We start from the raw sequence: 16,381 nt of genomic DNA on the forward strand, positions 1-16,381 counted from the left end.
ATCAAATGCCTCTTCATGGAATTCTGAGCTGCCTCCAAGGACTGGAATGACATATTGAACGAAGAAAAGCAAATGATGACACTCTTGCTTAAAAGCATAATGGCCGATGACTCATGATCCTTCATAGATTTCAGGCAGAGTTACTTCTACTATACACCCTGCTAAGCCTAGGTTTTACACACACAAACACCAGGGAGCCCGATTACCCTGCATTAAAAAGAAATAAAAATGCTTGAGTTTTGATCCAGAAAAATAGCAGGAACACCCACATTTTAACCAGACTTCTCCTTCCTCTTTGGAAGTTTTCTTGATGGTCAGTACATTCAAGCTGAGGAACCCTCTGGGTAAATGCCAACCACAGAGACTGAAACACGCTCTTTAAATACGATATTTCTTCCGCAAACACCACTGACTTGTGCTGCAGCCACCAAGCAGAAGCCAAATATTTACAAGATATCATCAGGCTGAAGGAAAACAGTGGGGGAAGGATCCAAGGCAATAAATATCGGGAGGAATGTAAATGGAACCCAGAGAGTGGCCGAAAATGGTAAGGAGTTTAAAAATCTGCTTTATTCTCGATTAAGGCTGTGCACCTTTCAAAGATTATTCGAAGTCGTGCTTTGGACGTTGAATAAGTATATCACTCTCCTCGTTATTAAAGCAGCCATTTCTTTTTGACTTGCAAGAGTGAAAAGAGAAGCCACTGCTTTAAAAGTCACTTTCAAGACTTCACATCATAAATTAATGAATGCTGGGGGGACAAAAGACATTGCTGCTTTAATTAACAGCATAAAAGATGCAGTGTTTTCAATGGCCAGAAGCATCTCTTGCAAACCATTTTCAAAGCACAGCCAGCCCTATTATAGAGGCTGGGTTTTCTTGCACCCCTTCAAGCTGGCGCAAGTAAGTAAATTTTATTTTTGTCAAATCAACCAAGAGGACATCGGAAATGGCCTTGAGGACAGGAGGAAGAGCAAGTCAATGGTCAGATAAGAGGATTGAACCCGGCTGAAGAAAATAACAGAAAAGTGTCAGGCAAACTCCTCTCCAGTTCCTACGGAGATAAAGGGATGGAGATGAGGGTGGGAATAGGGAGAAGCACATTCAGACATGTAAGATTCTGTTATTATAGAATGATAGTTTGATGTTCCAATAAAAGTACTCCCGATCTAAATGATGTCAGTTTCTTAGTTTTGTCTACCACAGGGGTGTCCAAAGTTGGCATCCCCTCAGTCATGGAACACAAGCCATTACCCTTAGGCGTTCTCCTGGATGACCGGCTGTCCTTAGAAGAACATATGACGGCCGTCGCCAGGGAAGCTTTTTATCAGGTGCGCCTGATTCGCCAGTTGCGTCCCTTTCTTGACCGGGATTCCCTACGCACGGTCACTCATGCCCTTGTCACTTCCCGCCTGGACTACTGCAATGCTCTCTACATGGGGCTCCCCTTGAAGAGCACCAGGAGGCTCCAACTGATCCAGAATGCGGCTGTGCGGGTAGTAGAAGGGGCACCGCGATGCTCCCATATAACACCTCTCCTGCACAGCCAGCACTGGTTGCCGGTGGTCTTCCGGGTGCAATTCAAGGTGTTGTTTATCACCTTTAAAGCGCTCCATGGCACAGGACCAGGTTACTTTTTTTTTTTTATTGAAAGAGTTTTAAAAAACAAAAACATTTCCCCCCCCCTTTTTCCCCCCTCCCTCCCAAAAACCCCTTCCCCTCCTCCCCAGCTTCCCGGGTCAATCACAAGGTATTGTTATACATAAACCAAACATAGAATAAAATTTTCCCTTCCAATCCAAATAACCACATCCAAAGCTTTTCATCTCCCAACCCCCTCCCCATTACATAAAATAACTTTCTAATTATTCAAAGGCAATCTGATATTTCTTAATCTGATATCTGTTTTGTAGATAATCAATCCATTTTTCCATTCAATTAAATATCTTTCCTGCGTATTGTCTTTTAAAACGCTGAGATTTTAGCCATCTCAGCCAAATTAATAACTTTCAGTATCCATTCTTCTATTGTAGGTATCTCTTCTTCTTCCAGTATTGTCCAATCAACAGTCTTGCTGCTGTTATTAAATTCAGAATCAATTTAGTCTCAATCCCTGTACAATCCGTTATAATTCCCAAAAGGAAAAATTGTGGCAGGAACTTTATCTTCTTCTTCAGTACATTTTGAATAATCCACCAAATTCTTATCCAAAAGACCTTAATTTTCTTGCAAGTCCACCAAATATGAAAATATGTAGCATCATCACAATCACACCTCCAACATTTCGCTTGGATATTAGGATACATACATGATAATTTTTTGGGATCTAAGTGCCATCTATAAAACATCTTATAAAAATTTTCCCTTAAATTCTGTGCTTGTGTAAACTTAACATTTCTAACCCAAATTTTCTCCCATGTTTCCAACATTATTGGTTCCTGAATATTCTGTGCCCATTTTATCATACAATCCTTTACCAAATCCTTTTCCGAATCTATTTCAAGCAACACATTATACAATCTCTTTATATGCTCCTGGGTCTGATTTCTAATTTGCTTTATTAAATTTTCCTCCCTTTGCATTATACCAATTTTTTTATCTTCTTTCCATCTAGCACTTATTTGGACCAGGTTACTTATGGGATCGCCTACTGCCACCTATAGCCTCCCATCGGCCTGTGCACTCCCATAGGGAGGGCCTCCTCAGGGTGCCGTCAGTCAAACAATGTCGACTGGCGGCCCCCAGGGGGAGGGCCTTCTCTGTGGGGACTCCAGTCCTATGGAATGAGTTGCCTCCGGGGTTGCGTCAACTCCCCGACTTCCGGTCTTTTAAACACGAGCTCAAGACTTTCCTATTCCACCGTGCGGGGCTAGCTTGATGAAATTTTTAATGTGGGGTTTTAGGATTGTTTTATCTTAGTTTTAATTTTAATTGGCCATTTTATAATCAGTTTTTTAATACGCTTTTTAATTTTTGTCTATGTTCATGTTGTTTTTACTTGGCTGTGCACCACCCTGAGTCCTTCGGGAGAAGGGCGGTATAAAAATCTAAAAAATAAATAAATAAATAAATAAGTTACTTTACTGCATGTGCCCGTGGCATGATTTGGATGTTAATATCCATAGTTATAGTTATGAGACTCGGTGGCGCAGTAGTTAGAGTGCAGTACTGCAGGCTACTTCTGCTGATCACCGGCTGCCGGCAGTTTGGCAGATCGAATCTCACCAGGCTCAAGGTTGACTCAGCCTTCCATCCTCCCAAGGTGGGTAAAATGAGAACCCAGATTGTTGGGGCCAATAGGCTGACTCTGTAAACCGCTTAGAGAGGGCTGTAAAGCATTATGAAGCGGTATATAAGTCTAAGTGCTATTGCTATAGCTGCATTCATATCTCATGCATGTTTACTTTTTTTATTATTCCAAACCACTTTGAGAAATTTTTAATTAAGAAGTGATATACAATATAAATATCATTAAGACTTGTGGACTTCAACTTTTCCCAGCCAACCATTCTAGACACACCTGCTCTACCATATAAGGTTGACACGTTTCTTATTGCTGAACTGGATCTCTGTAATTCAAGTTGCCACCACAAATGTCAAAGTGATCATTCCAATATTTCCTGTCAAGGCAAGATTTCTATCTTTGGAATATGAAATGTAACCCACTAATTACTGAAGGTCAGCATGAAGAGAATAAATAAGTTTGTAAAATGTCGCTTCACCATAGACAACCATTTTGGGTAGCCATAAAACATTTTTAAAAACAGTGTCTAAGTTATCTTCATTTCTTTTCTTTTTTTCTTCTCTTCTCCTTCTGTATTAGGCAGGAAATCCATGGGTCAAAAAAGTCAAGATGTCAGTCACAACACTGCAAACCAAGTCATGGCCACACCCTGCAACCAAGAACCCTGGGTCTTTTTAATTTTAGTTTTTAAAACTAAAGCGGAAAGTGGAAGCCGTTTGATTTTCATTGTTCTGTTCAGAGACCTTTTTAAACGAAAATGTTTAATTAACGAAGTACACCACAGCAGGGTTTTCAGTAATACCTCGGTAAGTGAGGGAAGGATGTGTGGCCTTAAGGCTCATCAAAAAAAATATTACTTACAAGTTTTTTTTACAAAATGTTTTAAGGCACAAACTTAAGTAAAGGCTCCATGCTTTGGAAAATACAGAAGTTTGAGCAGTGACGGCTGGTTAAAAGGGGGGAAATTTTCATTTTACTTCCTCTGCCCTCCTGACTTTTTGAACACAGGTTGGTTGCCAGGCAGTTTCCAGGCAACTATGATTTCCTCTTGCAGATTTTTTGCTATTATACCACAATGCTGTTTGTAAAGCTACAGGGTTAAACTTGGGAACTAGGAAACAGCTCAGCATTATTTTTGTAATGCAGGGAAGCCTGCTGATCTAAGGAGATGTTTGGGAAATAAATTACGCAGCCTTAAGATTCTGCAAAACTATCTTTCTAATGCAGTGTTTCCCCAACCTTAGCAACTTTAAGATCATGTGGCCTTCAATTCCCATGTTGGCGGGGGAATTCTGGGAGTTGAAATCCACAAGTCTTAAAAGTTCCCAAGGTTAGACACTCCTGGTCTAGAGGGAAGCTTAAAAGGAAGACGGAATTACACAATTAGCGTGAGAGCAAAAAGTTTGTTATCTCACAACTTGTAAGAGTAAATAGGCAGAACGATCCTGTCTAAGCAGCATCTCTCTCTCTCTCCCAGGCGTTAAAATTACAGGGCATTTTTTGCAAACAGCAAAAGGTAACATATTGCCACGTGGTGGTCCTGTCACAAAGCGAAACAATACTGGAGCAAAATTAAATCACAACTAGAAGAAATTATTAAACAAAATATAGAAATGAGGCCAGAAGCATTTTTACTAGGAATACTTTCAGGGGCATATGAAAAAGAAATAACATAACATAACATAACATAACATAACATAACATAACATAACATAACATAACATAACATAACATAACATAACATAACATAACATAACATAACATAACATCAGAGTTGGAAGGGACCTTGGAGGCCTTCTAGTCCAACCCCCTGCCCAGGCAGGAAACCCTACACCATCTCAGTCAGATGGTTATCCAACATTTTCTTAAAAATTTCCAGTGTTGGAGCATTCACAACTTCTGCAGGCAAGTCGTTCCACTGATTAATTGTTCTAACTGTCAGGAAATTTCTCCTTAGTTCTAAGTTGCTTCTTTCCTTGATCAGTTTCCACCCATTGCTTCTTGTTCTACCCTCAGGTGCTCTGGAGAACAGCCCAACTCCCACTTCTCTGTGGCAGCCCCTGAGATATTGGAACACTGCTATCATGTCTCCCCTAGTCCTTCTTTTTGTTAAACTAGACATACCCAGTTCCTGCAACCGTTCTTCATATGTTATATCCTCCAATCCCCTAATCATCTTTGTTGCTCTTCTCTGCACTCTTTCTAGAGTCTCAACATCTTTTTTACATCGTGGCGACCAAAACTGGATGCAATATTCCAAGTGTGGCCTTACCAAGGCATTATAAAGTGGTACTAGCACTTCACGTGATCTTGATTCTATCCCTGTTTATGCAGCCCAGAACTGTGTTGGCTTTTTAACAGCTGCTGCACACTGCTGGCTCATATCTAGATGGTTATCCACTAGGACTCCAAGATCCCTCTCACAGGTACTACTATTGAGCAAGGTACCACATATACGGTACTGGTGCATTTTGTTTTTTTGGCCTAAATGTAGAACCTTACTTTTTTCACTGTTGAATTTCATTTTGTTAGATAGCGCCCAATGTTCAAGTCTGTCAAGATCTTTCTGTAACTTGAGCCTATCTTCTGGAGTGTTGGCTATTCCTGCCAGTTTGGTGTCATCTGCAAATTTGATGAGTTCCCCATCTATCCCCTCGTCCAAGTCATTGATGCGGTATTTAATATTCATGCGGTATTTAATATTCATATTACAGCAGCACGAATAGTTTACGCACAGAATTGGAAAAACAATAATATACCAACCGAAGATAATGCAATTAGAAAAGTTTTGGAATGTGCGGAAATGGATAAGCTTACAAAGGAGATACAAGAAAAAGAGGAAACAGAATATTAGTTAGTGTGGAAGAAATGGTATAAATGGTTGGAGGAAAAAGGAAAAAGACAAGGAAAGATTAAATAATGGTTGAAACAGGAGTAGAAATATAAGATCAAATAGGAGTAAACAAAAATTGTTGAAAGGGAATTTTGTACACATTTATGTCAATGTATATATGTAAATAAAATAATTAATATCAGAAATATATGTATAAAAGATACATTAGGAATAGGGAGAAAAATGTGTAAGTATTGGTTACCTAAGCAAAACTGTTGAAAAGAAAAAAAAATGTTAAAAGTTCTTTTTGGTTTAATAAACCTTTTTTTTTTTTAAAGGGCATTTTTGCTCTTTCAACATGATCACAAAATGAGTCACTTCATTTAATGCTTGTTCAGGCAGGGTTTTTTTGTTTTTTTTTGTATTTAATACTGACACCCTTTCTTTTATTCACTAATGTATTCAGTTAGAGCAGGGGTCTCCAACCTTGGCAACTTTAAGACTTGTGGACTTCAACTGGCTGAGGAATTCTGGGAGTTGAAGTCCACAAGTCTTAAAGTTGCCAAGGTTGGAGACCCCTGAGTTAGCGGGGTTGGGGGGGTATTTTATTAAAAAAACACCATATATTAATATCATCAATATCATTGCACAGACGGTGAGTATCGTTCATACTCACCCATATTAATACAAGTAAGAATTACTACATTAAACGAACATAGCCTAGGGTTATTATATACAGGTATATTAATATCAGCGCATATTCCTTCGTTTTTCAATTAATTAATGTTTACTACATCCTTCTAACAGCCATAACACCGTTCTTGAGTTTTTACTTTCATTTCTACAGAGTATAAAAAAAACCCTTTTAAAAACTTGTGTAATAGTGACCCCTCCAGGCAAAACAAGGGATGCCTCTGCAAACATTCAATACATTTACAAAAATAAATGGTACTAAGTAGTGATTAATTCAGCAGAAATTAGCAAGCTAAGAACTGAAGTCCTAAGATATATGGGAAGAGTCCAAGTACTGTTTCCAGCAGATTTAACAACTGCCTTCTCAAAAAAGGCCAGCTTCTTCCCTTCTAAAAAAAGAGAGAAAATTAACAAAAACTTTGTTATCACTGATTGTCTCTATACTGTTTAAGGTAAAGGTAAAGGTTCCCCTAGCACATATGTGCTAGTCGTTCCCGACTCTAGGGGGCAGTGCTCATCTCCGTTTCAAAGGCAAAGAGCCAGTGCTGTCTGAAGACATCTCTGTGGTCATGTAGCTGGCATGATTAAAGGCCAAAGATGCACAGAATGCTGTTACCTTCCCACCAAAGGTGGTCCCTATTTTTCTACTTGCATTTTTTATGTGCTTTTGAACTGCTAGGTTGGCAGAAGCTGGGACAAGTAACGGAAGCTCACCCCGTTACATGGCACTCGGGGTTCAAACCGCTGAACTGCCAACCTTTCGATCGACAAGCTCAACGTATTAGCCACTGAGCCACCACGTCCCTTTTTTATACTGTATAGGTAACAATTTGAAAGTAGCGTCCTTGTTCGAATTTTTGTGCTGTAACTTCAAAACTTACTTCTAAAAATCAGAGTACTTGGACTGTATTTGGTGCCAACTACAGGTAGTCCTAAATTTACAATAGTTCATTTAGTGACCGTTTGAAGTTACAACAGCACTGAGAAAAGTGACGGCCACTTTTTACACTTACGACCAATGCAGCATCCCCATGGCCATGTAGTCAAAATTCAAATGTTAGGCAAACTGACTCATATTTATGACAATCGCAGTGTCCCGGGGTCATGTGATCACCTTTTGCGACCTTCTGCCAAGCAAAGTCAATGGGGAAGCCAGATCCACTTAACAACTGTGGCAAGAAAGGTCGTAAAATGGGCCAAAACTCCCCTAACAACCGTCTTGCTGAGCAGCAGAAATTTTGGCCTCAATTGTGGTCGTACGTTGAAAACTACCTATATAAAGTCTGATGGCAGATTATTCAAAAACGTAACTTCAGTCACACATTGGAACAAAAGCCGACTAGCTTTTAGTGACATACCATATCTCAGGGGTGTCAAACTCGATTTCATTGAGGGCCACATCAGGGTTTTGTTTGACCTTGGGTGGCAAGGAGGGGCGTGGCCAGGATGGGCATGGCTATCTTAACGTCACTCATGTCGGGGGCGCCTGTGGTGGCTGAGTGCCAGCGAAAACAGGCTCCTGAGCTTTGTTTTCGGCCGCAACAGCCTCCTGCAACCCCTCTGCCAGAGAAAACAGAGCTCGGGAAGGCCACTTGCAGTCCTCCTGAGCTCCGTTTTTACTGGCAGAGGCACCGCGGGGCCATTGCTGCTTCCAGGGCAGCCCTGCAGAGCAGATCTAAGCACCCTGTGGGCCTTGAGTCTGATACCCCTGCCATAGCTGAATATAGGATTAGTTTAATCCTATAGTTTAATTTCCTATTCTAGAGAATACAACGAATTCCAAGCATCTATCATCATATCGGATTACAACTTGAACAATAGGTTCAAGTTGGTTCAAGGTTGACTCAGCCTTCCATCCTTTATAAGGTAGGTAAAATGAGGACCCAGATTGTTGGGGGCAATAAGTTGACTTTGTATATAATATACAAATGGATGAAGACTATTGCTTGACATAGTGTAAGCCGCCCTGAGCCTTCGGAGAAGGGCGGGCTATAAATGCAAATAAAATAAAATAATATAAATATAAATATATAAGAAAATCCCGAGGCTGTAAAAAGTTGAAAGAAATACCAAGCAAAAAACTTCAAGATGGCAATGGCAGATGAAGGAGATATGCTAGAAGTTAAGAGTCTTGCACGGCAGAAATGCCAAATACGTCAGTCATCAATTGCTACTTCTTACTAACAGCAATAGCACTTAGACTTATATACCGCTTCACAGTGCTTTACAGCCCTCTCTAAGCAGTTTACAGAGTCAGCGTATGGCCCTCAACAATCTGATTCCTCATTTTACCAATCTCTTAAGAAATACAAAACAAGGCATCCACGAAGCTGTGGAAGGATGAAGTGCCAGGTTTAAACGACAGAGGATATTTGGAATACTACACCCTCATTCTGGCAACTCATCAAATGGAGTACTGTAGTTTCAGTGTACTACGCAACGCAATTCTTATTCAAGCGATGTGGAGCATCTGGATAGCTGCTACTGAGTTCGGGTCAGCTAAATAAAGAGAGACGTTGATAGCTGACTGCTTTTATAGTGGTGCCAAGAAAATCTTATGACTCCACAGAGGCCATATAGTCATGAGAAGCCCAACGTAACTCTACCAAACAGAATTCAAACCTTTTATATAAACCTGCAGCCACCTTAGGAGGGATGATGGAAGTAATTATTTCCCAAAGCTAGATTCTTGTCCAAGATTCTATTTAAAAACAAAAAAAGTAAAACTGTAACATTGACCCATTGACTCCGTAAGACTTTGCATCACTCAGCACAGCCACCAAAATGAAGGAGAAACATGTCAATAGCGGCTGAGCAGGACTCATACGGCAAACACACTCTGCGGTTTGATATGTAGCCAAATCCGTCAAGGGGAAGCCTTTAAAATGTTAAATATTGTTCCCGGACTGGACACTGCTTGTAGCTCCCAACACAAAGCAAAAAGAATTCCTTCCTAGTAGAAACTTTAAAAAGAATAATAATAATAATAATACACTCTGCCTTCTCTGGTTGAAGTCCTCGAAACTGGGGAAAAACTAATTTTATCAACTGTCCCAAGAGAAAATGGGGAATGTGCCACTCTGCCAGTATTTTTAGAAATAAAGACACACACAAACACACACAGAGAGAGAGGGAGGGAGGGAGGGAGAAGGAGTGTATATGTGTGTGTTTAGGAAAGAGTCAATGGAACAGAAATGAGAAAACACTATGCAAAGTATGGATAAGTGGTACTACTTTAACCAGCAATATAGATTATAGCAGGGGTCTCCAACCTTGGTCACTTTAAGACTTGTGGACTTCAATTCCCAGAGTAATTCTGGGAATTGAAGTCCACAAGTCTTAAACTGGCCAAGGTTGGAGACCCCTGGATTATAGTATCCTCACTCCAACCTGCGGCTCTACACTTGTGTTGAATGCAATTCACATCATTGCCAGGTACTACAGGTAGATCTCGACATAAATCTTTTGTTTTACTGACCATTCAAAGTTACAGCACTGAAAATAATGTGACTTCTGACCAGCTTTCACACGTAAGCCTATGGTCACATGATCAAAATTTGGGCACTTGGCACCTAACCTGTACTTATAACATTTGCAGTCACCCAGAATCGTGCGATCACCATTTATGAAATATAGAACACTTATTAAAATACCACCCTAGCCATGTCATGTGATTTGGCCATTTCTGAATACACAACAGCTGTATGTATACGGCAAACCCCAGGAAATAAATTTCACCGAAATGCTAATATTCCTAGATAATGGCTATACTTCCAAATAATAGTAGGCAGGTGCCATTTCATGAATGTGAAAGCATAAGCCTAAATAACTTCCAGTATTTTTAGAAATAAAGACACACACAAACACACACAGAGAGAGAGGGAGGGAGGGAGGGAGAAGGAGTGTATATGTGTGTGTTTAGGAAAGAGTCAATGGAACAGAAATGAGAAAACACTATGCAAAGTATGGATAAGTGGTACTACTTTAACCAGCAATATAGATTATAGCAGGGGTCTCCAACCTTGGTCACTTTAAGACTTGTGGACTTCAATTCCCAGAGTAATTCTGGGAATTGAAGTCCACAAGTCTTAAACTGGCCAAGGTTGGAGACCCCTGGATTATAGTATCCTCACTCCAACCTGCGGCTCTACACTTGTGTTGAATGCAATTCACATCATTTCCAGGTACTACAGGTAGATCTCGACATAAATCTTTTGTTTTACTGACCATTCAAAGTTACAGCACTGAAAAAAATGTGACTTCTGACCAGCTTTCACACGTAAGCCTATGGTCACATGATCAAAATTTGGGCACTTGGCACCTAACCTGTACTTATGACATTTGCAGTCACCCAGAATCGTGCGATCACCATTTATGAAATATAGAACACTTATTAAAATACCACCCTAGCCATGTCATGTGATTTGGCCATTTCTGAATACACAACAGCTGTATGTATACGGCAAACCCCAGGAAATAAATTTCACCGAAATGCTAATATTCCTAGATAATGGCTATACTTCCAAATAATAGTAGGCAGGTGCCATTTCATGAATGTGAAACGCAAGCCTAAATAACTTCCAGTATTTTAGATGATATCCCTTATCAAATCCTGACCATTGCTTAGAATGATGTTTCTCAACTTCAGCCACTTTAAGAGGCGTGGACTTCAACTCCCAGAACTCCCCAGCCAGCATGCATCTTAAACTGACTTGTAGAAAACACTGGTTTAGAAGATGAAGAAGACAAATCCAGTTGTCGGGCAAGACACACAATACACTAAACCCATTGAGATTAGGAACTAATCAGTGGTGGGTTGTCCCCGGTTCGGACCAGTTCTATAGAACCGGTAGTAAAACCAGCGGGAGGCTCCGCCCACCGACCTGGATATCATAGGCGGATAGGATAGGCGATCTGCGTATGCGCAGAAGTTCAGCACATGCGATCCCGTTGCAAACCGGTAATAAAGGTAAGTAGAACCCACCCCTGAAACTAATGATTCAGGTCCCCAAATCAAACTCGGAGGAAACTTCCATCCATCCATATCAGCTAATATTTAACTACTAAAATGACAGGCATCTTATCTGGAATTAATATTTCCCGTCTTACGTCCACATTAACTTTAATTTGGGCTGCTGGAAATTAGTACCCTGAATAAGAGGTTTGTTTGTTTATTTAAATTTTATATACGCACCCATCTCACTTATTAGAGTCTGGGTGACTCCCCAATTTCATGTGTCTCCTAAGAGGATGTCTTTTATTTCATGTCCCAAAGCAAAGCTCAACAGCAAATCAATCAAATAAAACTCCATCGTTCATGACGGTGAGTCCCTGAATTTCTGCAGTCTCCATTATTCATCTTTCGGTCCACCCACGTTTTTTTTTATTCAAATGCTTTGTTTAACCTCTTTGTCTGCCTACCCAAAGCTACCCACCCAGGCCTGCATTTTCAAAGCCATTAAAAACTATTACCTCCTCCCTCCTTCCTCCCTCTCCCCATTTCAAAGAATACACAAAAGAGGCAAACAAATCTTTTAAAAGCCCTGGGTTGCACCCAGTGGTGGGTTTCAAAAAATTTTACTATTGGTTCTGTGGGTGGACATGGCATGCCTTGGTGGGCATGGCTTGGTGAGCATGGCAGGGGAAGGATACTGTAAAATCTCCATTCCCACCCCACTCTGGGGAAAGGATACTGCAAAATCCCCATTTCTTCCCAATCAGCTGGGACTTGGGAGGCAGAGAATAGATGGGGACGGGGCCAGTCAGAATTTTTACTACCGGTTCTCCGAACTACTCAAAATTTCCGCTACCGGTTCTCCAGAACTGGTCAGTACCTGCTGAAACCCACCTCTGGTTGCACCTACACTTAGAAGAGGCTATGTAGGGGTCTCCAACGTTGGCAACTTTAACTGATTGGCAACTTTTAATGATATGACTATCATTAAGTGTTGTATCATTGAGTGTTAAATTTGTACCCTATGACTATCATTAAGTGTTGTAACTTATGATTCTTGATGAAGGTATCTTTTCTTTTATGTACACTGAGAGCATATGCCTTATGCACGGTCACTCACGCTCTGGTTAAGTCTCGGCTGGATTATTGCAATGCTCTCTACATGGGGCTGCCCTTGAGGTGCACCCGGAGGCTGCAGTTAGTCCAGAATGCTGCTGCGCGAGTGGTAATGGGAGCCGCTCGTGGCTCCCACGTAACACCACTGCTCCGTAGTTTGCACTGGCTTCCTGTGGTCTTTCGGGTGCGCTTCAAGATCCTGGTTACCACCTTTAAAGCGCTCCATGGCTTAGGACCAGGGTACTTACGAGACCGCCTGCTGTTACCGTATGCCTCCCATCGACCCGTACGCTCTCACAGAGAGGGCCTTCTCAGGGTGCCGTCCGCCAAACAATGTCGGCTGGTGGCCCCCAGGAGTAGGGCCTTCTCTGTGGGAGCACCGACGCTCTGGAACGAACTCCCCCCTGGCTTACGTCAAGTGCCTGATCTTCGGACCTTTCGTCGTGAGCTAAAAACATACTTATTCACTCAAGCAGGACTGGCATAAATAGTTGATTTTAAATTGGGGTTTTAGGGATTTTAAATATTTGTAAATTTTTTAAATTAGCAGCCATTTATTAATAGTTTCTTTTAATTTCTTTTAATTGTATATACTCTGTATTTTATTCCGGCTGTACACCGCCCTGAGTCCTTCGGGAGAAGGGCGGTATAAAAATCTAATAAAATAAATAAATAATAAATAAATAAATATGCACCAAGACAAATTCCTTGTGTGTCCAATCACACTTAGCCAATTAAAAAATTCTATTCTATTCTATTCTATTCTATTCAAGCCTGGCGGACTTCAAGTCCCAGAATGCTGGGGAATCTGGCTGGGGAATTCTGGGAGTTGAAGTCTGCCAGGCTTAAAGTTGCCAAGGTTGGAGACCCCTGCTCTGGACTACACGCAAAAATTGTAATATATCTGTAATTTACCGAAACTCATTCTGACACACTGGGTTGTAAAGCAACTGTGCACAACCGGGTTTGCACAGCCGGCTAGGCTAAAAAAAAAAAACCGTGACTGAAATGTAATCCAGGCACTGTCTCCCTCGCCACATGTTTACTTTAAACCACGATGAAGGTGCCCCCCCCCCCGTTTATCTAACCCAGTAAACCTTGGTTAGCACAAACCCGTTGGGATCATAAACGAACCACAACGGCTGGACTCGCGTTATAAATTAAGCCACAGATTTAATTCACGGTTCTTGTTTTTCCTCTTTCTGTTCTCATCGCTGGCAGCCCCGATCTACCCGCCAGGTTCCATCCTTTTTTCCCCCCCTTTTCCCTGCGGAAACCGCCAATAACAAACCCGTCGGAACTTACTTAGGGGAGCAAACGGGAATTTACCCTGAGATGTGTAAACCTGAACCCATCCGGTCCTCGCTGCGTCCAAAGCTGAGCCCGGCATCCGTTCCCAGGAAGGACGGCGGGGATGGGCTCCAGAAATCCCAGCGAAACTTGCCTTTTCCCCCCCAGCTGAGCTTCGCGGCAAAGCAGCGCAGAAGCTTCCCCTCCCGGGAACCACCAGCAGCAGCAGCAGCGCTTCCCGACGGGTGAAAGGAAGACGGGAGAGGTTTCGCCCCCCTTCCCGCCCGAAGAAGCGAAACTCGCCTCCCACCCCGCACCTCCGCCGCTCACCGGAAAGGCTGCAGGCATCCCCCGCCGGCCCGGAGAGCCAAGCGAAGAGAAGCGAAGCGGCGGAGCGCAGAGCCAGCCCTTTGTTCCCTTTGCGCATCCACGCGCCGCTGGGGCTTCTGGAGAGGGCGCAGCTCTCCAACTAGGGGAGGCCGGAGGAACTTCGGCCGCTCCCTCGGCTCCGCACCGTGTGTGTGTGTGTGTGTGTGAGAGAGAGAGAGAGAGAGAGAGAGAGTGTGTCTGAGAGAGAGTGGGAGGGAGGGAGGGATGGTTTCAGCACCCCCACTCCATTCCACCCCCGCCTCAACCAGTCCCACCCTGGCTAACCATTTGTGGTGGTGTAGGCTTTCCTGCCTAAGCAGAGGGTTGGACTAGAAGACCTCCAAGGTCCCTTCCAAATCTTGGTATTCTGTTCCAGGGGTCTCCAACTTTGCCAATCTGAAGTTAAAAGTTGCCAAGGTTGGAGACCCCTGCTCTGGACTACACGCAAAAATTGTAATATATCTGTAATTTACCGAAACTCATTCTGACACACTGGGTTGTAAAGCAACTGTGCACAACCGGGTTTGCACAGCCGGCTAGGCTAAAAAAAAAAAACCGTGACTGAAATGTAATCCAGGCACTGTCTCCCTCGCCACATGTTTACTTTAAACCACGATGAAGGTGCCCCCCCGTTTATCTAACCCAGTAAACCTTGGTTAGCACAAACCCGCTGGGATCATAAACGAACCACAACGGCTGGACTCGCGTTATAAATTAAGCCACAGATTTAATTCACGGTTCTTGTTTTTCCCCTTTCTGTTCTCATCGCTGGCAGCCCCGATCTACCCGCCAGGTTCCATCCTTTTTCCCCCCCTTTTCCCTGCGGAAACCGCCAACAACAAACCCGTCGGAACTTACTTAGGGGAGCAAACGGGAATTTACCCTGAGATGTGTAAACCTGAACCCATCCGGTCCTCGCTGAGTCCAAAGCTGAGCCCGGCATCCGTTCCCAGGAAGGACGGCGGGGATGGGCTCCAGAAATCCCAACGAAACTTGCCTTTTCCCCCCCAGCTGAGCTTCGCGGCAAAGCAGCGCAGAAGCTTCCCCTCCCGGGAACCACCAGCAGCAGCAGCGCTTCCTGACGGGTGAAAGGAAGACGGGAGAGGTTTCGCCCCCCTTCCCGCCCGAAGAAGCGAAACTCGCCTCCCACCCCGCACCTCCGCCGCTCACCGGAAAGGCTGCAGGCATCCCCCGCCGGCCCGGAGAGCCAAGCGAAGAGAAGCGAAGCGGCGGGGCGCAGAGCCAGCCCTTTGTTCCCTTTGCGCATCCACGCGCCGCTGGGGCTTCTGGAGAGGGCGCAGCTCTCCAACTAGGGGAGGCCGGAGGAACTTCGGCCGCTCCCTCGGCTCCGCACCGTGTGTGTGTGTGTGTGTGTGAGAGAGAGAGAGAGAGAGAGAGTGTCTGAGAGAGAGTGGGAGGGAGGGAGGGATGGTTTCAGCACCCCCACTCCATTCCACCCCCGCCTCAACCAGTCCCACCCTGGCTAACCATTTGTGGTGGTGTAGGCTTTCCTGCCTAAGCAGAGGGTTGGACTAGAAGACCTCCAAGGTCCCTTCCAAATCTTGGTATTCTGTTCCAGGGGTCTCCAACTTTGCCAATCTGAAGTTAAAAGTTGCCCAGGTTGGAGACCCCTGTTCTATTCTATTCTATTCTATTCTATTCTATTCTATTCTATTCTATTCTATTCGTGTTCCATGCGCTGTGCTCGTCCGCTGCATCCTAGCAGTTGTGGTCTCTTTTTGCCAAAACATCCTGACCAGTGGTGGGTTTCAATTTTTTTTTACTACTGGTTCTGTGGGTGTGGCTTGGTGGGCGTGGCAAGGGAAGGATACTGTAAAATCTTCATTCTGACTCCTCTCTCCAGGGGGAAGGATACTGCAAA

General features: G+C 43.2%; 1 protein-coding gene across 3 annotated transcripts in view; it reads right to left on the reverse strand.

Annotated features, from left to right (window-relative positions):
• Positions 1-14,572, reverse strand: part of PALD1 (phosphatase domain containing paladin 1) — a 167,722-nt gene extending 153,150 nt beyond the window's left edge. The window contains exon 1 of one of the 3 annotated variants that reach the window (XM_058188758.1): positions 14,170-14,326. In XM_058188758.1, the coding sequence (XP_058044741.1) occupies positions 14,170-14,195 (26 nt within the window). In that variant the 5' untranslated portion in view covers positions 14,196-14,326. Of the gene's footprint in view, positions 1-14,145; positions 14,327-14,460 lie in introns of those variants that run through there. The other 2 variants (XM_058188760.1, XM_058188761.1) reach the window with 2 other exon arrangements.
• Positions 14,573-16,381: the final 1,809 nt, after the last annotated feature.

This window comes from Ahaetulla prasina, chromosome 6, assembly GCF_028640845.1.
Source record: "Ahaetulla prasina isolate Xishuangbanna chromosome 6, ASM2864084v1, whole genome shotgun sequence".
Taxonomy (NCBI): domain Eukaryota; kingdom Metazoa; phylum Chordata; class Lepidosauria; order Squamata; family Colubridae; genus Ahaetulla; species Ahaetulla prasina.